Source organism: Exophiala spinifera, assembly GCF_000836115.1.
Source record: "Exophiala spinifera strain CBS 89968 unplaced genomic scaffold supercont1.7, whole genome shotgun sequence".
NCBI classification, from domain to species: domain Eukaryota; kingdom Fungi; phylum Ascomycota; class Eurotiomycetes; order Chaetothyriales; family Herpotrichiellaceae; genus Exophiala; species Exophiala spinifera.
This window is the reverse complement of record NW_015622519.1, coordinates 2175078-2199159: the sequence shown is the minus strand read 5'-3', so window position 1 is coordinate 2199159 and position 24082 is coordinate 2175078. Positions and strand designations below refer to the sequence as shown.

The 24082-nt window shown below is 53.0% G+C and overlaps 9 protein-coding genes across 9 annotated transcripts; 3 read left to right on the top strand and 6 right to left on the bottom strand.

Moving 5' to 3' along the window:
- Positions 1-414: 414 nt before the first annotated feature.
- On the bottom strand, positions 415-2308 carry PV08_09794 (uncharacterized protein; the record flags this gene model as incomplete). Its single annotated transcript, XM_016384110.1, has 3 exons — positions 415-1591; positions 1712-1931; positions 2041-2308. 3 exons carry the CDS (start codon positions 2306-2308, stop codon positions 415-417), a joined length of 1665 nt encoding a protein of 554 aa, XP_016232733.1.
- A 1085-nt stretch (positions 2309-3393) lies between these two features.
- On the bottom strand, positions 3394-5398 carry PV08_09793 (uncharacterized protein; the record flags this gene model as incomplete). The annotated part of the gene is made up of 9 exons (XM_016384109.1): positions 3394-3464; positions 3536-3714; positions 3769-3873; positions 3924-4035; positions 4088-4311; positions 4364-4438; positions 4487-4702; positions 4751-4927; positions 4986-5398. 9 exons carry the CDS (start codon positions 5396-5398, stop codon positions 3394-3396), a joined length of 1572 nt encoding a protein of 523 aa, XP_016232732.1.
- A 1609-nt stretch (positions 5399-7007) lies between these two features.
- PV08_09792 (non-histone chromosomal protein 6) lies at positions 7008-7481 on the bottom strand (the record flags this gene model as incomplete). Its single annotated transcript, XM_016384108.1, has 4 exons — positions 7008-7037; positions 7097-7218; positions 7277-7372; positions 7421-7481. 4 exons carry the CDS (start codon positions 7479-7481, stop codon positions 7008-7010), a joined length of 309 nt encoding a protein of 102 aa, XP_016232731.1.
- Positions 7482-10134: 2653 nt separating this feature from the next.
- PV08_09791 (uncharacterized protein) lies at positions 10135-14370 on the bottom strand (the record flags this gene model as incomplete). Its single annotated transcript, XM_016384107.1, has 1 exon — positions 10135-14370. One exon carries the CDS (start codon positions 14368-14370, stop codon positions 10135-10137), a length of 4236 nt encoding a protein of 1411 aa, XP_016232730.1.
- Positions 14371-14980: 610 nt separating this feature from the next.
- PV08_09790 (uncharacterized protein) lies at positions 14981-16428 on the top strand (the record flags this gene model as incomplete). The annotated part of the gene is made up of 3 exons (XM_016384106.1): positions 14981-15145; positions 15227-15371; positions 15521-16428. The coding sequence occupies 3 exons, from the start codon at positions 14981-14983 to the stop codon at positions 16426-16428; spliced, it is 1218 nt and encodes a 405-aa protein (XP_016232729.1).
- A 161-nt stretch (positions 16429-16589) lies between these two features.
- Positions 16590-17663, bottom strand: PV08_09789 (uncharacterized protein; the record flags this gene model as incomplete). The annotated part of the gene is made up of 1 exon (XM_016384105.1): positions 16590-17663. The coding sequence occupies one exon, from the start codon at positions 17661-17663 to the stop codon at positions 16590-16592; it is 1074 nt and encodes a 357-aa protein (XP_016232728.1).
- Positions 17664-17925: 262 nt separating this feature from the next.
- PV08_09788 (uncharacterized protein) lies at positions 17926-19023 on the bottom strand (the record flags this gene model as incomplete). Its single annotated transcript, XM_016384104.1, has 1 exon — positions 17926-19023. One exon carries the CDS (start codon positions 19021-19023, stop codon positions 17926-17928), a length of 1098 nt encoding a protein of 365 aa, XP_016232727.1.
- An 824-nt stretch (positions 19024-19847) lies between these two features.
- Positions 19848-20483, top strand: PV08_09787 (uncharacterized protein; the record flags this gene model as incomplete). The annotated part of the gene is made up of 1 exon (XM_016384103.1): positions 19848-20483. The coding sequence occupies one exon, from the start codon at positions 19848-19850 to the stop codon at positions 20481-20483; it is 636 nt and encodes a 211-aa protein (XP_016232726.1).
- Positions 20484-21178: 695 nt separating this feature from the next.
- On the top strand, positions 21179-23628 carry PV08_09786 (uncharacterized protein; the record flags this gene model as incomplete). Its single annotated transcript, XM_016384102.1, has 4 exons — positions 21179-21292; positions 21343-21463; positions 21515-21669; positions 21721-23628. 4 exons carry the CDS (start codon positions 21179-21181, stop codon positions 23626-23628), a joined length of 2298 nt encoding a protein of 765 aa, XP_016232725.1.
- Positions 23629-24082: the final 454 nt, after the last annotated feature.

The following is a 24082-nucleotide window of genomic DNA, read 5'->3' as shown; positions in this document are numbered from 1 at the left end:
CAACGGATGAATAGCCATGATCGGCAACAACCGAACAAACTCGTAGCCATGAAGAGTCGCGTGCAGAAGGATCCCCCAGTATATTCATGTTTGCCATGGTGGATGTAGTGGTCCAAGAGGCGGAAGAATTCCAACGCGATCTTGGTGAGGAATGCAGCGGACCACGCCGCCATTTCAGAAAAAAAAAACATTGAGCAAGGAAAGGGGTTTCGATCCGATGGAGACCGGTACCCACCTAGTCCAATAAATTCTGAGTTGAATCCAGCCTTAAGTCAGTCAGTAATGACCATATCATAGGCTGCAAGTCAACACTATCAAAAGCCATAGCAAAACTGCGCAGCTGAGCAACAGCAGTAAACTCGAGTCTGGTCAACTGGGTTCTCAATGTTTCGAGTGCTTGACGACCAAGCATAATCATTCCATGACCTGCCTGGCCTCCTCCCTCAAAGTCCGTTGCGACGACCGACTACTCTCATCCATTGCTGCCTGTTCGTCGTCATTCTGGTCATCATCTTTCCTCTTCTCGACAGCATTACCTGTTGTTGCGGTTTGTCTCTGGGGTTGGGGCTGTCCTTGAAGGTCTGCTTCGGCGTCCTTGTTTACAACCTGCGGCTTGGTAGGCACATCATTCCGCATATCATACCCTCCGCTCCATCCGATCCAGCCTTTCTCATGCGGGCCTCGGGACAGACCAACCAAGAGCGCAACACTCACAAACCCGACGCTCGCACTCCCCGAAGTGATCCACCCACCCCTCGCGTACAGGTGATTTCCAACCGCCGTCCCTATAAGCTGGCCCACGAAAACGCTAACCATGTATGCGGTGTTGACTCTGTTCCTGGCTTTGGGGGCAACGGCATAGATGGCCGTGCGGTTCGCGATCTGAGTCGTCTGCAAGCCCACATCGATCCCGATAGCCTGTATGATGGGTCCTGCTACCGTAGACTTGCCCGTGTACGTTCCGACCACCACACCCGTCAGACAGATCAGCTCACCTATAATAACCGAGAGCAAGGGCTGGTGTTTCTCCATGAACGTCCTCGCAAACACCGGAGCCCACGTCATGCTTCCTATGCCGATAAGCGCGAATAGCCCAATGACGAGAGAGTTGTAGTGGTAGGGAGGCCCGGCCAGCAAGAAAGTCAGAGTGGTCCAGAAACTCGTAAACGACGTGGCTGTGAAGAGACCGACCAGACACGCCTGGAGGAGCACGGGATATTTGGCGACGAGCTTCACGATGTCCCAGAGCAAGAACGGATATTTCTTGACGACTCTCACGTCCGGGTTCGTCGAAGGGTAGTCCGGCATGAAAATATACAGCAGGATCAGGATGATGTACTGCAACGCGAACGAGATCCAGTATATATATCGCCAGCCGATGTACTGCGCGACAATGCCCGAAAGGAGACGGGCGCAGAGCATGCCGAGCAACATGCCCGATACGACCACGGACAAGGCGGAGGCTCTGCGATGGGGAGGTGCAAGCTCGCCGACCAAAGGGAGCATCAGCTGTGGAGTGACGGTGGTGACGCTCGTGATGAACGTAATGGCTCCAAATGCGGTGAACGAATTAGTCACACAGAGTCCAATCCTGCAGAAAAAGTCGCAAGGAACCGTCAGTCTTTTCTTCCTCGTCTCTTCCGTACATGTGGAAACTGCAGCGTGGGGGAGGGCGGGAAAGGGCAGCGTGTTTTCAGTGTCTTAAGTTTACCATAACGTAGCAGTGAACCAGACCAGCCATAGTGTGAATGGTCTTCTCTTGAGCAGATCCCCCAAGGGGCATATGAACAACAGTCCTCCTGCATACCCTGCTTGGGCAAGAGTGGGTATGTACGATGCTTCTTCGTCCGTGACATGAAAATCGTCCGCCAACAGGTTTAAGATGGGGTGGTTGTAGTAGAGGTTTGCGACCGTAAAGCACCCTGCGAAAGCTGTAACACAGCGAGATGTCAGTCAGTCAGTCAGTCAGTCGATCGGTCGGTCAATCTGAATCCGTATTGACAAGCCGGCTCTCACACCAAGAGCCATGTTCAAACTCACCAAACAGTAGATTCAATCCCATGGAGAATTGAAACGGTTTCTCAGGATCATATCGACACCGTGGTGGAACATAGGTCAAACAGGCATACAAAGTCTGCCGCAGGGTTCGTGCTGGCTCTGGCTCTGGCTCTGGCTCTGGCTCCGGCTCCGGCTCCTGCTTTGTCGCCTGATCGTCATCGCGTAGAACGGTTTGTCGAGGTGACAGCGCCGCCGCATCCTTGTCGGCGACGACAACTTCCGCCTCGACGCCTGATTGAAATTGCGCCATCCTCGAACGTTCGCTGGTCTTCGATGACAACGAGCGTTACATCAAGAGAGCGGAAAGAGAGAACACAAACCATTTCGTCGAGAAAACATTGTCCCGCACATGTACAGCGAGAGGTACATGAGATCGCTCTCCCTACCCAAGGGACCTACCTAGTGAGGACTCTCTGCACCGGTGCTGGAGTCGGGATTTGGAGAAGAGGGTCCATCTTTTGGCCGTGTTTGCGCGTGTGCGTGTGCATAATTTGCAAGGAAGGGCAATTAAAAAGCCGCTGGTAGTTAACGAGTTAGTGAGGCCAGGCCTGGTGATCTGCGGCCAAGGGAAGCAATTTTGTGGGTGCGATAGGCGGAAAGTGGCCGCTACAATAGGGATAACGAGGGGGACGAATCTTTGGCCCGGAACTCGCCGATACATGGCCATCGAGAAGATAGACATGGTCATATATGGAAGTTGAAGAGGTCTGGTTCCTTCGCCTATGAGAAGCCACATAATAGGTACGGTGCCATATATCTTGACAAGACACCCTCATCACTTACTCCAGGGTGTGGTAGAGCCTGTAATCGTACGCGGATCAATCATTATCTTCCCAACTAGGTGGGCTTCCTGGGTAGGAGACGACCCAATTGTGTCTTACTACTGACTACTTACTAGCCACATACAACACGGAGACCAAAGAAGCACCAAATAAATAAACGATCGCACTCTGACTGGTCGTTTGCTCAACTCAACATGCCACCCACAAGATTAAACACGAAGAGTCTTGCCACCATCGCCGCCACCGCCTTTCAGCTAGCTGCTGCTGCTGCTGCTGCTGTAGTCGCTCGCCCGCTCGCTCGCTCTGACAGGTCATGACAATCAAAGAAAAGAATCAAAAGCAACGACTCCCTAGGATACCTAGAATTGAAATCGAGCTAATAGCGAAACAAATAGGAAGAAAGATGCACAGGGGGTGCCGTGGCACAAGCCCTGTCAAGTCGTGACGAGTCAGATCAACGCTTTTCCCCATCCTCGTTGCTGTCGTTATCGTCGTTACATGTCGTAAAGGCTCATCAAGTCGTTATTCGTAAGAAGCCATGGTGCGCTGTTCGTCAGGCTGGTGCTCGAACACCTCGATATTCGTCGCCGAAGTCTTCAATCGTCTTGACAAAGTCCTCTGCATCTGTACAGACAGTGTCAGTCAGGTTCATACGCATTCACACCGCATCCGCATCCCTGGGTCCTCATAATTACCTGCGAGTAGTTCAAAATCCAAAAAATGTTCACCATTAGCGGCCATGTGAGGCACATATTCGGAGGAAAACACATGTCGTTGGAGTTGGGCCAAGTAGACCGTATAAGTATTCTTGGACCATCGAAGCCAGGTGGGAGACGTGACATGGTGAGTTATGAATGCCGTCCAAATGGGGCAGCTGCTGGGAAAATTAGCTTGCTGTATGTTGTCGTGCCAAGTTCCATCCACTTACTGCTTCATATCACCGTCCAAGACCGATGCCTCAAGTCGAATTGCATCAGTGGCTTTGTCGCGATAGAGACGAAGAGCGTGCTTGAAGCCGCTATCTCGAATCGCTCTGTCAAGGTCAGCAAGCATACCCAAACCCTGCAGCCAGGGACATCGTACCCTGCGAAGTTACTGGTCTCCCCCTTCAACACGTGATCGAGACCATTGTCGACATGTCTCCCACCGTCGTGTGATCGCAGGGACAAGAACGAGCAATGAAAGATGACCAGCCCTGAAGGATGTTAGCGTGTGGGCGGGATACCACTTGAGGCAGGGACTCTCACATTCGTACGAAGTAAATTTGAGACTAGCCCAGCACGTACTCGGAGCGGTGACAGTGGGACGACACAGGTACAGAAAAGGTCCGGCACGACGAACATGTAGTTCACTGAGAGGCAGACAGGACCATCGAACACCGCGACGGCTTTCCGGCCATTCACAGACAATCTTGCATCGGTAATCACGAGGTCGCCAATATAACTTGACCCGAAGGCCGCCCGGAAATTTCCTGATCGCGATTAGAGACTCACAACAGCGCTCCAGGCATCAAACATCCTCACATCTGTAGAATGCGCTCGAACTCGGGATCTGGTAAATTGCGACATTTGCCTGCGCTGTCTCCAAAGCAACGTGAACTATTGTGGATGTCAATGACCAGGCATAACACAGTGTATAGATCTTACATTTCAGGATCGTCTTCGAGCATTGTGGTCGGCAGATTATTGAATATATTGGTGGCCCAGTGTCCTATGTCGGCATCCGCACTACTGGAGGTATGACTGGTGGTGGAAAACGTCATGGTGGGAGACATCGGAGGCGGACTAGGCACGGATGGGTTTTGGAAGGTTTCATAGCTGTCGTGGGAGGATGTTGGTGACATTGGCCGTTGGTTTTGTGGTCTGATCCGTTCGTGCGATTTTGGTTGGATCACTGTTTTCGGTCAGCACTTTCGCGGAAGCGGATTTTGACTCGGGGTTGAAAGACCAGTTCTCTGGACCGGAACCAAAGAGAGATTCGCAAAAGTTTCGGTGGCGGTGATCAAACGTCTGTTGCTGCGTTGTAAGGATTGCAAGTCGTTGATCTCATGGCGGAGGCCGTCGATTTCTCGACGATTGTAGGTTTGTCTGACCGAAAAAGCGTGAGCGCAGCGTCACCATTTGGATCAAAAGTCACCGCACCTACCTTTTCAATACCTTACATAGCCCAAAGGTGAACAATTTATAGGTCGACAGACGCATGTCGAAGGTCTGTTTCCCCATGGTGTAACAATACCGTGTAACCTCCTTCCAGGCGTTGCGGTAGTCGATCTTGGTGGCATCTGGCGGGATCTTACCCAATATGTGCCAGACATCTTGAAGGGTAAACGCAACACTGTTTTGTAGAAGAGTAAGATCCGTGGCGAAGGACCTGGTCACCTCGCTTCCGGCCAGATCGATTTGGTCGTTGAGTTCGCGGAGAGCCCAGCTGAGGTCGTTGAGTCCCGTGATGGCCAGGGTGATGGCCTGCAAATGGTCCTGGTCGAATTTTCGGAGGCTGCTCAGGATCTCAGCAATATCCAAAGCGCGTCCGGCCTCCTCCGTGAGTAGTAAATCCATGCATAACGTAGGATTGTGTTTTCACACTTTGAAGAAGTGCTGAAGATGGAGACGGTCTCGATCAAGTGGGTATAGATGTACGGTGATGGCGGTGGTGAGGCTCTTTTCTGGCTGTTGAGCTGGCTATGATCGAGACCAGACCAGCGTCGGCCGGGACTCGTATTGGTGATCCCGTAAGAACACGCGGAGGCGAGGTCTCATGCGGGTGGTTTGACGTGTCAAGCCGACAGCAGGCGAGAGCGATGGTCGACGGCGCTGCTGCATGGACTAATTGGGCCCAAGACGACGCCGATTTGTCGCCGCGTCGCCTGTACATGGACGATTGCGACACAGGCTCACCACTGATTTCCGTCACAGTATGTACCAGCTTTAAGTGACCCTGGCCCCCAAAGGACAGAGTTTTCCGCCCGTTGAAACAGATTGGCGACTTGGTCGGTCCCCATTGTGGTGATGAATAAGAAATGAAATAGCGTCATGCTGCAGGCAAATTGCTGCCTAAGTCTGGACCCGGCGTGGTGACTTGGGGCCCTGGATTGCAGTGCTGACACCAAGAAGCGAATCCTCTGGGAAATGTCGACGTGTTCTGCCATCGCAACGCAATGTCACCTCCCTCGGGCTGTACCTCATGCTCTGAAGCCTATGGATCGTCTGTGAGGTTGCGCGTGCAAGAGCAACTCACCGGTGGAAACTCTGCGCGCTATTCGTGCGATGCTTTCTTGGTGTATTGAACGGAGCTGGAGAGCAGTTCGGGGCATCGCCGATGCCAGACCGCGGTGTTTTTCAGCCACGGGCCAGAGGTCTGCGGAGAGACGATGTGAATGTGTTTGCTCTGCCTGGGTCTGAGGGAGAAGGTCAGAGAGAGTGCTGCTCCGTAAAACATCCTCACACACACATATATATCCCAGCCCTACGCCTCGTTGATGCCTGAGGCAAGGGTGTTTAGCTAAGGGCGGGAAGGCGCGGGCCAAAAGTGTGAAGAAGGATTCATCCAGCATCCGTCACACACCAGGCGCAGTGTGGCATCAACAAGGCAGATCAAGTGACGAGATGTGGCTGCTACATTCCACACAAGCATTCTATAGTATTGATACGAGTACGGAGACTGATCCCTCCGGACCCTTGTTGCTGAGGCACGCGTCCTAGTCAACGCGTCTTTGAAGCTATCCCACCGTATCTATGATCAGTGCCAGGCGAGCGGCAGTGATGCCTGATCTGCCGGGGCATCTTTGCGGTGCCGCAGAAAAGTCTCCCCGAGAATACTGAGGCGTCAAGAGCCTTCCCAGAAACAGGGAAAATAGAGGTTATGACAGACATTGCATTGCATGAAGAGCTAGTATACAGCAAGCAGCGTTGTATGCTAAGTCACATCGTCGGTTGTTGCAGCTCCATTCCATCAATGCACGATATTGAATCACGCGGGATGTTACCGGGGCGAACGTCGATGCTATTCCCATCAGCTGCATCTGAAAGAATGCCATTCCCTTTCCACATCGTAGACTCCGAAACCCCTGCCACCCAGCCCGATCGTTGGTAGTAAACACATAAACAGGATAAAGAAAAGAGACTGAACTCGGTCATCAACATGTGATCGGATTTGATGAATGGGCATCTAGTCTTCATCCTCGTCACTACCGCCGGCCTGAGAAGGAGTGGTCAGTATGTTTGCTGTCGAGTCTGAGTGGTTGTGACACGGCTTACATTGTACTTGGCCTTCTCGTCTTCGTATCGCTTCTTGTCGGCAGCGGCCTTCTTCTCGTACGGCTCGCGCTGCTTCTCGCTGAGGGCCTTCCACTTGTCACCGAGGACTTTGCCGACTTGGCCTGTTTTGGGGATCAGTACGGGTTGTGTTTTTCGCCATCTCCACAGAACGAAGCTTACCGAAGCTGATGCCGGGGTTCTCCTCGCGGACATTCTCACGCTGCTCGTTGGCGAAGAACATGTAGGCTGAGAGACCACGCTTGGGCGCGTTAGGGTCTGTGACTGTCAGCTGGGCGTCGCGGCCCCGGGGGCGCGTCTACACACCCTTCTTCTTCTTGTCGCCACGGGTGGCCTTCGTCTTGGATTTCGCAGCGGCTTTAGGCATCTTGACCTCGTGTGGATGAGAGAGTTGGGTGGAAAGCGCGGGTGACTGTGGTTTCCTTGAGATGGTTAGCGGAAGGGTTCTGGTGGTTGTTTATCGCGAGTGATTGAAAGTGAGATTGGGTAACCGAGGAGGAAGTTGAGCAGAGAAACAGAGTGAGCGCGTGTAAGAGGGGGTGCAGAGACGGCAGATATGGGCAACAAGATACTGCCGTGTCGACGGCGGCGGTGTCGCTGCTTGCGCAGTTGCGGTACAGCAAGCGCAGATGGAACAATAGTCGTATTGTGATCTGGGCAAAAACGCGTCCTTTGACACGCGATTGAGGGTCGCCTGGCTGATACAACTCACCCAGCAGGCGAAAACGCGTCGGAAAGATGAGGTGCAGTGCGTGGACGGTGGTGGTGGTGGTCACCGGTTGGTGACGCTGCAGCGCTGGCGATGGCGACGGCGACAGCGACGACGAGGTCGGGTGAGGGAGCAAACAGGGCAGAATGATGACGAGAAGGCCATTTTGGACGGGAATTGAAGCAGAAACAGCGCGACGAGAGGTGGTGGTGGTGGTGTGCAATGGGCGGGAAAATAGTAGAGAGGCAAGTACTTACAGTGTGCAGTGGTTCGCGGCCAGAGAGAGTCGCAGCGTAAAATTGTATGGGAGAAGCTGTGGTGGTGGTAGGAGTAGAAATGGGTGAGGGAGAGAGTAGTAGGAGAGACGAGGGCAGAGGGCAGAGGGCAGAGGCAGAGGGCAGACAGCGGACGGCAGCTGGGACTGGCACTACTACACTACCACAGCGACTGGGCGCGGCGGGTGCTTGGGCTGCCACTGATTGATTCTCTCTCAACCCCCCTCCCCCTTCTCCTTCTACCTGTTGCCGGATCAATTGATCTGACTGACCGCAATCAATCATAATCATAATTCCTCCTGGCGGGAGTTGATCCTGATCACTCACTCGTTGGCTACTGTGAGGACTCCTCTCGCCCTCTGTCATTCTCTCTCTCCTCTCTCTTCCCATCTCCCTCTCCCTCTCTGCTCTCCCTCTCTGCTCTCCCTCTCTGCTCTCCCTCTCTGCTCTCCCTCTCTGCTCTCCCTCTCTGCTCTCCCTTGCTCTCCCTTCCCATCGTGCCTCTCCTCTCCTCCTGGCCCTTCCCCTTCCCCTCTCTCAGAATCACTAGTACATGTCATAGCACCATCCGTGACCTTTCTGCCGTGTTTTCCATGATACGGATAGCTGTACGGATACTCGCACTCCCACTCCTCTCTTCCCTCCCACTCGTACACTCATGTAGTACTCGTAATTGCATACTACATGAGTGCACACTCTCTTTACCACCATGCTTACCATTTGTGGTGATGTTGGTAGATGCCTTTCTTCTTTGTCACGCCCGTTGCCCTTCCGTGCTCATCTCCTCTTTCCATTGTACCTACTTTCACTCTCCTGTCACCCTCTCCAAATGTGACTTGGTCCAGGAAGCGCTAAGCGAGTAAAAGTCAAAAAACTCAGCTGTCTCTTGCGTCTGCTCTAGTACGAGTTATTACTGCAGGTAGCTTGGTGCCATGTCCACCATCAGTTGTATCGGTACCTCGCACCTGGGACGTTTCTCCTCTTTCCACCCATCTCACCACCCACAGCGGCTCGTTTCTCGTACATCTCACTCTCGAGCCCATCATTCTACCCCATTATTATCGTTGTTGTTGTACCGTTCCCATCATCCCCTACCAATGGAGCTATGATTCTGCAGTAACCCTTACCGACTATCACTATCCTTCGGGCCCCCTGCTACATAACAACCAATAGTGTCGCCCACATATTGACTCTCTTCTCTTCTTGCCCTTGTAGCTCCCCCGACTAGGGCCCGTGTCATTGTGGCTCGCCCGTTAGTGCACAGGAATACGGGCCGCGGTAGGGACTTTCCTCCCTCCTGCCCGCTGCCCTGACAGCATCATGGACACGCCAACGGCCTTCTGTTGGCTTGCTCCGGTCAATCCTGTATCGATGCCGTTATCGCCTGGACTGGACTTCTTTCCCACTTCTTCGCCCCGTGAATTATGCTAGCACAGCTCGGTGCGGAAATAGCCTCAACGTCATGTGTGATTATCCCGCGGATACCCACCGTCGGTTGCGCGCTCTTTGAGGACCGCCACCCAACTTTCTCGTCATTGCGCCACCTCGCTTTCGCACGCAGAATTCGGAACCACTTCGCCAGTTTGACTCTCATCCCATCCGATGCACTCGATGCAGCTAAGGTACTGCTACCCTAGGTTCACCAGGCGTCTGCACCATGCCTTACCGGGGCTTTGACCGAGTTGTCGATCGCAGCTCAGCAATATCACGTGATGGATTATGTCATGTGTCAGCCATTACGGCGAAGTCCAATGCCACTTCTGCACTCGGGCGGATCACTGCTGGCATTCTAAACAAACCGCCTCAAGCAAAATACCTAGGTAACCAGTATATCTCTATTGTGGGCCCCATCAAATCAAGACCGGAATTCGACATTGAACAGTCTGTCCCATGCTCTGCCCTTGGCTGGCGACGGATTGCTCTTTGCCGGCGGGTTGGGAAGCTTGTGCCTCGAGGGGGATTGAGATGCTTCTCTCAATGTCAATGGCGGCTGGCCAGTCTGCAAACATGAACATCAGTCGACCTGCGCGTGTCCTTCAAGGACCAAGCAAGAGATCCCTTCTCACCACTTCAAAAACCTGTGCATCCTCCCTATCGGTCTGGCTGGCCGCCGTGGGCTGCCGGACAAAGCTCGCCGTGACAGTTTGGGGGCCCGGACCCGACCCTGCTACTCCTCGGGGGCGGTCGTTCTCATCGTCGGCGTCTTCATCTGCTGCATCCTCCTTGACAGCTTTCTTGACCTGTTCAGTATCCGTGTCACTTGTGATCGGTGCAAGCGGGGCAGCTTTGGATGGCATGTCCTTTACACTGCCACCTCTGCCGCTGGATCCATCCTGCTTGGCCTTCACGTCAACGCTCTTCTTGCTGCCTGAGCTCGACCTCCGACTATCCAAACTCTTTGTCAGTGTCTTGGTGACCATGCTAGCGCTGGGGATGCCACTGGCTCCTCCAATGCTGAGGCCTGCTTTGTGCTCCTTTCTGCCCATGTGGCCTCTGACCTCAACATTCGTAGCAGTCACAGTCGATTTGCCCACAGTTGGGGTTCCTGGCGCACCCAGTTTCTCCTCGGTCGCGTCAATCATGTACCACCTCAGCCCGTCGGAAAGCTCAAAGGGATTTTCATCGTCGACCGATCTGGTAGAGCCACCATCATCAGCCGTAGCACTGGACGACAAATTGCCACGCAATCCAGACGAAAGACTCCGTGATAAGTCGACCATGCGCTCTTCGACTTTCGTGATTCGCGCCAATAACCAATCCCTCGTCTGCAACTTATGTGCATCTTGCTCTCTAAGGAAGTAGTGTGGTGCTCCTACGTTGAACGCGGCCCAGGGGCGAGTGGCGTTATTGCGGGTAGGAAGAAATAGAGCGAGGTCGCCCTCCTTGAAGCTTCGGTATGCAATTTTGTCATGCGCTTCGGCCTGGCTGCGGTGAGTCCGCTCACGATAAGTGCGAGACTCCTTTTGATACCTCTTGGCCAGCGCTTCTACGTCCTTGTACCGCTTGGTGATGAGGTCGATGGTGCTGTCCACGTCCAGACGCTGCAACGCCGTAAGGAAACCACTGTATTTGGTCGACTCAGACCCGAGGTCACTGTCCGACATCCAGTACAGTGTTTCCAGGTCAGCTGGGTCAGAATAGTGTGTTGCAGGAGTGCTGCCTGAAATTGTCCGTCTCATATTAGACGGCCCGGTTCCTTCGTTACCGCTGAGAACCGCGCTAGCATTCACCTTTGACGCTCTCTGAATGACCAAATCGCCATCTTGTCGCGACACCGAGTATCCAAACTGTTCCAGCATGCGGATGACACGGTCATGGTAGTGGAATAACCGCTCTGACAGCTGCTTGGCTTTCTCGCCGCGCTTGTCGAAATGCTTCCTGAGCTTTTCTTGTCGCTCAGTCGCGGCTTGAGATTCATGGGCGAGACTATCGATCTCGTGCTTCAAATGCTGAATGGCGCTTTCATGATCAGCCTTATGGTCCATGAGATCTGCAACCTTCTGTTCCTCGGATTTGAGCTGTTGCTTCAGCGCATCGGAACCGGTTTCACCAGCAGCAAATTTCTGTCGAAGATTGTCCATCTCCACGCGTTCACCTGCTAGTTCTGAGCGAAGCATTGAAACTTTGCTCTTCTCCTGTTTTAGGTCTTCTTGAAGTTGACTCGCCCGTGCTTCAGCCACGGATGTTTGCTCCAGCATCGATTTGATTTGAGCTTCAGCATGGGTCACTTTGTCTTCGAGGGCTTTGTTTTCCGCAGTCGCGAGTTGCAAGGAATCATCGAGACCACGAGCGTGTATGGCGGCGCCTTCAGACAAAATCTCTAGAGCGTTGACAAGCCGACGAATATCGTCAGGTGCAGACCCTGCGGGAGACAGATTCGAATGTACACTCCGTAGGATGGTGACATATTCGGATTGTTGGTCTTCCATGGCCCTCAATTGGTTGGCAAGGGTCATGTTTTGGCTCTGAGCCGCCGCGCGCTCGTCCTTGACTTGGTGCAATTGGCGTTCGAAGGTCGCTGCCCGCTCGCGTTGAGTAATGGTATCTTTTTGCGCAGCCTCAATTCTTCGTTGTGCTTGTGCCAAATTTTCTGTCGACTCCTTCTTGAGCTGTTCTATTTCATGCCTCAAATTCACCACAAGTTGATCTTGCTCCATCCGAAGGTGGTCCCGCGATTCATTGAGCCGGTCAAGTTCATCCTCCGCCTCGTCCAGTTTCACTTTTAGGCGATGAACCTCATCGTCCAGGATCTGCCGTTCTTCCTCAAACTCTTGTTTCTGGGCTTCAAAGTTTGCCATCAAGTCCTGCTTGACCAATTCAGCCTCCTGCATTTTGTCCCGACTCTCCGAGCTCGACCGTCGCTCTTCTTGGGCCTCTTCTTGTAACTTCTGTATTTGACCCTCAAGAGATATAATTTTCTGTACAAGGGACTTTTCATCCTGAGTATTCGAAAGTCGTCTCACTGATACTGAAGATCTCCGTGATAAGTCACTCTGCCGCTGGAACGGGCCAGGCGATGGGATCTGTCGCTCAAAGTCGGCAGCACTACCTGGCACGAAAATCCCACTTGTTGGCCTGCTGAGTTGACTTTGACGGTGCAGCAAGTCCTCAAGCTTGCGAACGCGACTGTCAGAAGCACGCAATTTTTCCTCCAACCTTGTATTCTCGTCCTGCAAACTCCTCGCATCGTTCCCGTTGCGAAGGACTCCGCTCCCCTTGAGATCATGAAGGCTGCCGTTCTTAAACGGCTTCGTTTTCTGCTTGCGGGCGGGGGCATCAAGGTCTTTCATGCGTTGAGTGATACTGTTGACAGCATCGTCGATGCCCAAAGCCCGCAAGTCATCGATCCAGGCAAAGATTTCGTCCCTGTTGACAAAGGGCCACGAGTTGCGGGGGGCAGACGCTTTGAGATCAATCAAGGCGTCCTTTGCGTTCAGGTCCTCGTTCAAGAAATCCACATGCGAAGAAGCCCATCTCTTGCGACGGCGTTGCTCTTCCTCAGTCTGCTCCGACAGGTCGTCACGAAGAGCATCGACTTCTACCCTCATCCGCTCTGTCCACTCCGATCGTCGGGTGGCTTCCACCAGCGTAGCTCCATAGACCAGAGGTAGTTGAAATAAGTGCTCCAAGATTGAATAATTTTTGCCATCTTGAAAGTCTAGTGTCGAAACAGCAGTCTGCAACTCCTGCAGGCGAGACTGCAGTCTCGATATCATCTGCAACGTCGAATACCAGTCACTAGAAACGACAGTCCTCGCCTCCCATGCTGCTGTTGAACCAAGAGCAATTTCGTCCACCAGATTCTGAAGAGCCGGCAACAGGTCTCGAGTGTGAACCGCAGCCTTTCGGGAGACCGAAACCACTGACTTGGGACTATCCTGCATCTTGACCACTTCCTCATAGTCGCCGCTGACTCGTTTGGCCAAGGTCTGGGCCTCGTCTATCAGGGCGTGGGTATCAAATTGCTGTACTTCTGTGGGATTCGCTTTCGCATTGTTGGTATCCTGTTTCAGACTCTCAATGGCTGACCGTAACTCTCCAAGGCTATTCTCAAATTCACTTGTACTCTGTCCAACAGTCTCCGCAGCTGCTTTCACTCGATTTCGGTTGACCAATTCGGACAATGTACCCACAGGGGCTTGAGCTTGTGTATGTCCAGGATCATCTGGCCGCCGCAAGATTTTGGCAACATCTTCACGCACCGGCAGCTCAGTCAGAGAATCTGCGCATGCTTCCCAGTCTCTTACAGCATCTCGGAGCTCTTGAATATACCCCTCTGCCCACTGGCGTGTCTCGTCAAACTTCTGTTGTAGACTGTGGACGTGGCCTCGGAGATTGTCCAACGCAACGTTCATCGAACGAGCTATCACAGTAGCCTCGTCTGTACACGTCTCGATGTTCTCCACACCCGTCCTCGCCGTTTCAAACGCCTCGAGAGCCCAGGCTCGTCTGGCCATGAACAACTCTTGCCATGCTTTCAGGCTGTTCTCATCCGCAAGGGAGGAAGGGATGTCGGGAAGAGGTCGGAGTTCGACAGCGGGCCTGGAGGACGGGTGCGACTCGGAAGAAAGGAACTGTTTATCGTACACATATATTTCGCTTTCATTGGACAGGTTCTTGACTATCTTGCCCCGAGGAGACATGAGGATTTGACGACTTGCTGGAATCTCAGCATTGGACTCGATCCACGACCGCAGGCCGTCGACGCGGGATCCGATGTCACGGAAGGTCAACACACCACCGGTGTGCGAGATGTAGACTTGTAAAGCCATCGTCCCCTTTGCCTCCACTGTCACCGGCCATGAACAAGCAAACGAATCTCAGGCTGATGTCTGACTGAATAACTCGTACAGGCAATTCAGCCTTTCACCAGGCATGTCACCGGCCTATGCAGTTTAGCGCGTCATTAGGCACGTGCATTGGGTCCATTGTCGGAGCCTCGGCGCCTCCCAACCAACGCCTGGAACGGGTACCGGCTGGTCACTGGGAGTCAAGTAGGGCGTGCCTGGAACTCGGTGGGTAAGGATTCACGCCGGGCCGGGCACAAAGTTTACTGTAACGAGTAGTCGAGGCGTTGATGATCAGATTCATCCGGAGATCACCGTTACCATCTAGAAGGGCGCGGCGGGTATAATAACCGCATGGAGTAGAGGAGATGCTGGGCGACATCTTGTTGAGATACAGGCCCCAAAAGCAATAGAAAGAGTTCCGCCTCGATACGACGAGATGACCGTCTTTCCCTAACAACCTGGGAAGTCGGACGAACAGGCCTGGACTCATCCACGGACACCACTACTCCCGAGCGCGAAAGGATACCATCACCACGTCGACAGGAAGTAGAGGGGATAGGACGACAGTTCAGGCTGTCGCACACCAGACACAATGCCCGACCATCTGCCACACATCATGAAACCGTCCTTCAGATGGCACTGGAGGTCGTGGGAAGACATCAAGGCCGCTTCGACCTTCACACTCACCAACTACACGAACTTCATCCTCCTCATCATATTCGTCGCCCTTGCACTGAGGCAGATAAGGTCACAGCAGGTATATATATAACACATCCCTCGTTGGTTTTGGCTCATAATCGGTTGGACCAAGAACTAAGAAGCCACCACGTGTGACCAGGCGGCCATCAAGAAATCTAGCCATGAGAAGCGCTTTCTCAAGGCCGACGACTTTCCCCCAGTAGAAGAACAACAAGACTTTGACTGGAAGACCACCAAGCCCCTCCAATACCGACCTTTCAAGCCGAAATACCACTTGACAATGGGTGAGTTCTTCCTTTCCTTTTGTCCTGTCATGGTCTCGCCAGAATCTTTCCAATGTCCTTTCCTTCTCTTGTCCTGTGTCCACCCAGGCAGGGTGAAAAAGAAAGGCTGATGAAGCATACGCACTATGGAGCCGAGTCTGACGATTCAGCTCTCGAAAAACTCAATCCGACCGAGCTTCTGGTCATGGATGACACGTACGCCGACCGCATGGCCTACCGGCGGCGCATCATCGCCGAGAACGGCAAACACGTCGTCAACGTCAACGACGACGCACGCATCCGGCCCGCGGTGGTCGAGCTGTACGTGTTCCTAATGGGCACGTATCTCCCGCTACGCTTCCCACAGGTCTTCAAGCTGCACGAGACGGAGTACGAGCAGGGCAAGACGTACATGCTCGAGAACACGGTCACGGGCTCCTTGTTTCCGGCCAAACCATCCGCGACTACGTCCACGACAAGCTTACTCGAGATCCTCGGCCGAACAGTCGACGAGGACTTCCTCTTCCTCGTACCGGAACAAGGCGGCGGCGACGACGACCCGAAGTACGTCTTCGAAGCGTATGTCCTTGTGTGCCCGTCCGGCTTCGACCCGACGGAGAAGATCGGCAAGCGGCTTGCCGCCATCCACACCCCGGTGCCCGGCTACAGCTCCAAGCTGGAAGCCAGCATGGACCGATTCTTCTCCAAGATCGAGGTCGGCCAGTACGTTCGTCGCGTCAACTGGGCCATCACGACGAACACGGACCTGTACTCCCCGGGCCATGGGACAAACCACGCTCACGAGGGCGACGAAATCGAAGAACTGGACGAAGTTGATATCGACAAGACGTTTATGAGGTGTGAGCGACAGACCCTGCACCGCCTTCCGAAATCCAAGGCCCTGGTGTTTGCGTTCCACACCTACCTCTACCCCATCGAGCAGATCAAAAAAGAAGGTGGAGGAGAAGACCTCGCCAATGCCATTGACGGGTTGAAGATGGGCAACGTTCCGGCAATGCATTTCTACAAACGAGGCGCCGTCTGGGGTGAGGCTGTCAAGAGATATCTCCGAAGCTAAACGACGCTGATGACCGTCGGGGAACGATGTAAAGGTTCAGGTGCATGATAATGTCAATGCTATGTCAAGTTTGATGTATGTGGACATCGTCGGATAAGGGAATTTGACAGATGTTCTCTAATAGTTGTCCTCAAGCTTCGCCGTGCCTCATTGGCTCAGTTCTATCTCAATCTCTCAACGGCCTTGATTAGATCTCCCGTGACGCCCATGGCAGTGACCTCGCCGCCTGCACCGGCACCCTGGATCACCAACGGGCTCGGGTATCGCTTCGTGTAGAAGCATATCAGATTATCGCTGCCTTTCAGACTCGCAATCGGCGTTCCCCGATCTACCATCTGAAGGCCGACCTTGACTTCCTCCTTTGCGACGTCGATACTTCCCACGTATCTGACCACCTTACCCTCACGCGCCGCGTCGTCTTTATAGGCCTCCATCTCGCCGTCGAACTCCGGCAGCCTCTGCATGAACTCTTCGCTGCTTCCCGCGCTCTCAAGCTCTTTGGGAATGAGACTTTGCACGGGGAAGCCCTCCGGTCCTTGCACTTTCAACCCCGCCAATCTCGCCAGGATCGTAAGCTTTCTCGCCACATCCATTCCATTGAGATCATCACGCGGGTCGGGCTCAGTGTATCCCGCGTCCTTTGCCTGCGACACAATCTCCGACCATTTACCCTTTCCACTGCCGTCGACCGGTGCGAAGCTGTTGAAGAGAAAACTCATAGTCCCACTGAACACACCCTCGATCTTCGTAACTTGATCTCCAGTCGCCACAAGGTCCTTCAGCGTCGAAATGACGGGCAATCCAGCACCCACGGAGCCTTCGTGGTAGATCATTGCGTTTCCATCACTCTTGTCGACGGCATCGAAAATGTCATTCCACAGGCTCAAGCCAGAACTGAATGCCTTCTTGTTCGGTGTTACCACGCTGATACCCTTGCGCAGGAAACCAGGATATGCCTCTGCAACGTCTTGGCTCGACGTGTTGTCAACGAGTATGCTCTTTCCCGGGGCGGCAGCAAGATACGTCGTAATCTCCGCAAGGGATAAGAGCTTCGAAGAGGAGGTTTGTAGGTTGGAGGGCGAAACAGGCTTGTAGTCATTGGTGTAGAGCTGCTTTGAAGAACGTGAGACAAAGACCAGGGTAGGCCGAAGCGCTGGTGAGAGGCTGGCTAGCTGAGACAGAAAGGCGGTGCCGACGCCGCCGACACCAATAACAGCGAGGTAGAGGTTCGGCATGGTTACTTTATGACAAGGACTGGTGGAAATGCGCAAGACGAGCGACTGTAGAGTCAATTGGAGTCAAATACCTTTTTGTGTGAGCAAGTCGGTTCAACGCGGGGACGGTGAGGGGAAGTGCGGCGAGGCTGCGATTTGGCCTCGTCGACGAAGGCGACCAGGTAAACATGCAAACAACAGGCCGAGTAACACTTCAAAGCACTTGGAACACTCGAGGAGTTGCAAGCAACCGCAGAGACTTGACTTTTGGGGCTTTTGACAGCTATGTCTGCGCAAATCCAGGTACGCCAGCCTGGCCGCCTATATCATCCCAGAACTGGCCGTAATCAACACCTCGTTTCGCTAAGAGTCGCTTCAATTCACGAAGAGCATCAGCTTGTCGCCCTGGCGTAAAACCGCCCGGCTGAGAAGTCTCGAATTGGACAATCTCAATCCAACGGAAAAAGACGCTTTCTGCGCCACACTCTGCAAGTTTCCGCCTGAACTTCTCCACGACACTGTCTTGCTCGGCTTCCTCCGGAGTAATGTCCCGTTGGTCGTAGACACGCCAAATGAGCCAACGCTTCTGATAGTAGACCATTGTCAGATTGCTCATATCTCTCATTTGTATTGTGCCATCCTGATCCAGTCTGTGCGCATCCACCATGGCCTTGTAGTCGAGATCCCAGTCTTTGTCCAGAAGCAAAGAGCCAGTCTTCGCTAGATAGCTCGGTCGCATTGCCGGTTCGACTTTGACCTTGATAGTCAACTCTTCATCAACCACCCAGGTCTTGGTCTGTTCCGGTACTTCGCTCGTGAGCAGCGGTGTATCCCACATTCTACCACACCTCACAATGATCTCTGTATCCTGGAAACCGATGGTCCTTCTCCATGTCCACGGGCCTGTGTATCGAGACCATCTGCTTCCGAACATAAACTGTTTAGGCCAGCTACCAATGAGTGCGAAGATAGTATAATCCACCATCAACAACGCTGTCCTCGAAGCAATTGTGGACACGAGCTCACCAGCGCTCGCCTTCTTTGCGTCCACTTTATAATCAGTATCATATCCGAAGATGGTAATGATCTGTTGAAGGTAGACAGGTGCAGCATAGTAGGCGCGGATGCAGAGGCCGATGGTAATGAGCAGGTTGAGTAGGAGAGGGACCAAGAAGACTCTCTTCTTTAGGCTCGTGGGCGTCACATCGAGATGGACGAGGTAGATGTGATCGGTCGGCAGCGTGGAGAGAAAGGGCTGCAAGGACGCCGGGGCATACTCGAACGGCGTGGGAGGGCCAGCGGTAGATTGAGTCTGAGGCTGCGTTACAGGAGCTGTCGTAGCCTTGGGCTTGCCGCCTCGTTTCCCAGCCGCACGAGCCATCTCGTTGGCGCTCTCGTGTGTTTGAAAGCTTCATTGACGAGCACTCCTGAGCCTTCGAGTACAACAAGTACAGCAGCGACGACTTGGAATTATTCTATCGAAGCGAGTCAGTTTTCATCACGTGATGGACCCTATCCTGAGTCAAGCATTCAGGTCTTCAGAAGGGGCCGAGTCTTTGATCACGAGTAAACTGTCGTTCTCCCATTCCTCTGTCCTACCTACTACCTCTCGGTCGACTCCGACTTTCATTGGAGGACTCGAATCTCCGAATAAGATGTCTTCTGCTGAGATATGAGCTGCTCCGTTCAGCCCCAAAATAGTATTGCCGCTGAAGCAAGATCAAGCCCCAGGGATCATGAAGCTTGCCGAAAGCTTGGTTGACCAACTTGGGGGGCGAAACGCATCAGCCTAGTGGCGGAGACCCAGAGCATCCCAGGGTCCAAAATTCCAAAGACTACCGAAGCATCTTCTATTTGATGCTATATCAGGCACATCCTGCTTACATGACCCCGAGCGACAAACTATTCAAGCATATGGCAAGCCTCCTGCACTAAGTGCTTATGCTGACCGGGGCCACGTTCCAGGCACACTAAGCTTCGGTCTCCTTTGTCCCACAGGCTTCGAGCCTTGGGGGGCCCTGCGATCTACTTACAATAGCGCAGGCATCGCCCTTCTCAACATGAGTTATTCAGTTTCGTCTGTGTCATTTGAGGCGTAAGTTGTTCTATACACTCATGTTGTTCGTGTGACATTCAATCCTTCCTTCACTTGCCGTCCCGCGACCAGAATCCGCTCTTTGTATCGTCCAGTCCACGGAAACCAAAATGGACTATATTCCTGATCGGCTGGTGAAGGGTCTGAGACAAGCTCGAGATGCAACGTCGACTACCGGTAATACAGCAACGGCCACGATGAAGAACGGAAAGATCACCCATGCCGTCGGCAAACTATGGCAAGCTGGAGTAGTCGACGACAGCGAAGGTGCCTTGATCAACACCGGCACATCTACCTCGACCATTCACGCCGAGAAGATCACCCACATGGCTACTAAATTGGCCCAGGCGGGTCTGAGCACTGATGACGACGGCCCCAAATCAAGCAGCCACGGCCTCGCCACGAAGTACATCATCATCATCGCCGTGGGGAGCGCCCTGGTGCTCCTTGCCGCTATCACAGGCGGTTGTCTGTGCTGGAGAAGATACAGAAGGAAAATGGCATACAATGTTGTGAGCAGAGGGGTCGACACAAAGGAGAAAAGGCCCAGGCGCGACAAAGAGGACGTATTTAATGCCGATATGGGAGAAACGGAGAATTTTAATCCCGAGGGACCTAAACTCAGCGAGCGTAATTTCGAGAGCGGATACGACAAAGTCGAGACTGGTTATGAAGGCACAGGCTACGGGGCGACTGAAGAACAAGGAGAAAGGCATGGAGACAGGAGGTCTAATTTCGAGGCCTGATCAAAGCATGGTCATGATAGATCAGGATATCAGCTTCAAGACTGCCTGCCGAACTAGGTACATGTGAAGGCGTTGCTGGAAGTGGGCCGATATATCCTTGGTGAGGCAATGCAATGTCTTTCTTCTAAGAGACCGACAGATGCTGCGTCCCATGGCTTTCGTCGGGCGTCTTGTGAACGCACCCTCGCAGTGTCAAAAACGATTCCCGATTGCTGGGAGAACCAAGCCTTCAACGTTCAAGAAGCTGAGCGCGCGAGCCTGCTCCCGCAAAAGGAATATCTGAACGAGGATGCGATCAGACTCCCATCCCAGGGCTCTCACTGACTTTGATTTTGAATGCGATCCCACGTGGAACATGATAGTGGACTCCGTAGAGCCGCGCCGGTACCGCAAACGTCTTTCGGAATGGAGTACGCCGTATTATAGGATCATTGACTTCTGTATATGATAGCACACCTAAGGGAATAGACTACACAGGATTAGCAAACAACTCAGCCAGAGCATTGCTTCACCAAAGTGAGAATCATGAGTTGAAGGGCCAAAACGGGCTGGGCTTGACGAATCGGCTTAACTAAAGCGGCGTGATTTTGTATTTCCGGTAAACATTCAGGTAAACACATCCCATCAACACTAAAGGCTGAAAGATTCTCATGACCATGTAGATTGAAGGACTCGAAAGAGTTCGTTCTGGTACAATGAGCTCACCGGCTTCGAAGCGGTTGCGACTGTCGACATCGAGGACCTCCATCTCAAGTCGGCGGCCGAGCGTTTCTGGAGGTCAATCATCGCTCCCGCGTCCAACATCTGCGGTAAGTCACGTCAACACTAATGGCGTTTGCCAAAGGCTGATTAAAGGCAGACTGGACATAGGACGAGTACCACGCAACCGACATATGATTTTATCTCGGGTGGAGCCGTTGACAATCCCATACCACCACTGCGACACTCTCGACTGCGCCAGTCGTCTGTTACGAGACAAGGTCAGCAAGGAGTACGCGCTTCCAAATGGACTCGATTCTGACTGTATCTAGATCATACCCACGATGAGAACCTGCGAGCAAAGATCAATGCGCTGGAATACGAGGTCAAGAATCTCCAACAAGAACGCGGACTGTTGGCTCTGCAACATGACAAAGAACTCCGCGAACAACAGGCAAGAGCAGAGGCCGATTTCAGAAAATATCAAGTACGTCGCCATCTTGTAACGCAGGCATGTCTGTCTGACTGACGACCTTAGGCGGCGGAAGGTGCTTCCCAAAAAGCCATCCAGCGGCAAGAAGCCGTTGCCCGAGAATTGCGTGAAGCACGAGATCAATGGGCGAACGAAAAAACAACGTTAGAGCGAAAGCTCCGAGATTTACAAGACCAATCTTCGTCATACAAAGAGGATGCCGAGGATGCCCAAGCACGGCTAGCCGATGAAGAAAGACATTATAGACACCAGCTGGATGACATCGAGGCTAAACGTGTGGCACTCCAGGAGACCGTAGAGAGCGTGAGACAAGAGTTGGAAGAGCTGTCTGGACAATTCGAGGCATCGCAAGCGAGATTGTCCGAACGGGATGCGCAAGTGCAGAGTCTTGAAGCTGAAGTCTCTTCGCTGAAATCGCACTCCTCAGATAGTGAAGCACTGACTGTTCTGCAAAATCAACTGTCGGACCAAGTGGCTCACATACGGAAACTTGAGCAGACAAACAGAGAACAATTGGGCGAGCTGCGGCGATTGCGGGAAACACAGCGAAGTGTTCAAGTGGTTGAAGAACAGAAGCATGGTTTAGAAATTGAAATCCAGGTCCTAAAGGACGTTGAGCGACAACTGAGCGAAGCTCAGATACAGAAAGAGATTCTGGAAGATGAGAAGAGGACGTGGACGAGCCTCCTGGAACGTGACGGTGAACACGAGTTTGAGTCTCCTGAGGCAGTTGTCAAGGCTCTTATCCAACAACGGATCGAGTATGCATCTGTCATGGACAGGCTGGGTAACATCGAGAGCGATTTGACTGAGAAGGATGAGATCATCAAGGCACTGGAAGCGGATAAAGCATCGTTGAAAACCGAGCTGGAGAGAGTCAAAACTGCACAGGCTACACTTGCTGAGCCTGCCAATGACAACAAAGCCTACAAACGACTCGAGCGTCAACGAGTACTTGCCGTCAAGGAAGTGGAGTATCTGCGCGCACAGTTGAAGACGTTCGACACCGAGGAAACCATGTTGATGGACAACCAGAATTTTGACGCGCAACGATCTGAGCAAATCAAACAGTTGGAAGATCTCGTCGACAAATACAAGGCTGAGGTGCAGAGTCTGCACAGCGAGTTGTCGAAACTTGAGTCCGCGCCTCCCACTGGCTCCAAGACGGAGGAGCTCCGAGGGACGAAACGTTCCGCTGAATCGCAGGAGCCGGACGGTGAAAGCAACGTGCAACTGGGAGCCCTGTTACGGAAGAACAAGAATCTCCAGATTGCATTGCAGAAAACCGCCCAACAGTCTCAGATGTTGGCCACCGACCTGCAAGCCACGAAAGCACAGCTGAAGGCCTTACGGGACAGTTCCAAGACTCGCATATTGGAGCTGCGGAATAATCCTACGGCACAGGCTGAGACGATCAAGATGACCACTTTGCGGACGCTCAAGGAAGAAAATGCAGGCCTGTTAGCGCAATTGCGTGGTGAAGACCTGCAGGGCGTCAAGGTTGTTCCTGTTAGCACCGTGGACGCCCTCAAGCTCGACCTCAAAGACATGGAGATGGTTGTCGCCGAAAAGGAGAAACGGATGAGACGCCAGCGCGAGATATGGACACAGAAAGCCGCCGAGTTTCGCGATGTCATTGCCAGCGTGCTGGGCTACAAAGTCAACTTTCTTCCCAATGGCAAGGCAAAAGTGTCGAGTATGTACTATGGCCGGACCCAGACTGCCGACGAGGACAGCGATGAAGAAGACGACGAACATCACATCGTCTTCGATGGGGACAACGGCACAATGAAGATCAGTGGAGGGCCAGACGGTGCTTTTGGCGAGGAAATCAGAGATCTGGTGAACTTTTGGGTGAAGGAGAAGAAGCAGATTCCCTGTTTCCTTGCAGCCATGACGCTGGAATTCTACGAGAAGTTTACCAGCAATAGTGGGAAGCTGGATGGGTCTTGAGAGGTGGTCTGTGGAAGAGGATTCCGGGCTACCTGGACACCTATTAGTATGTATGGAGCATGAGTACACCTGCCTGGCCGTATCGGCTTCAGCACTGGGTGCAATAACGACTGTAATCTATTGAATGACACATGTCCACCGTGCCCACAAAGCTCGGTACACGTTGGAAGGCCACCTTATCCACCCGTCCATCTACAGCAGCCTATAGATATAGCTGGACTGTGTCGGATGCGCGGCCTTCTGCACTCACTATAACGTTTCAAGCAGTGTTCAGGCCACCCCCAACGGATGAAGGAGGGGTTCGTCCGACTACAATACGTCCCTGAGGGTGAGTAAGATGGCTCTATAATAGCCTAAGGGATACTGGAGGTGCCGTCGGGTGCCGGGAGCAATGATTGTCCCGAGACGGTGCAGACCGAGGCTAGAACTGCCACCTCGTATTTTTCTCTTCTCG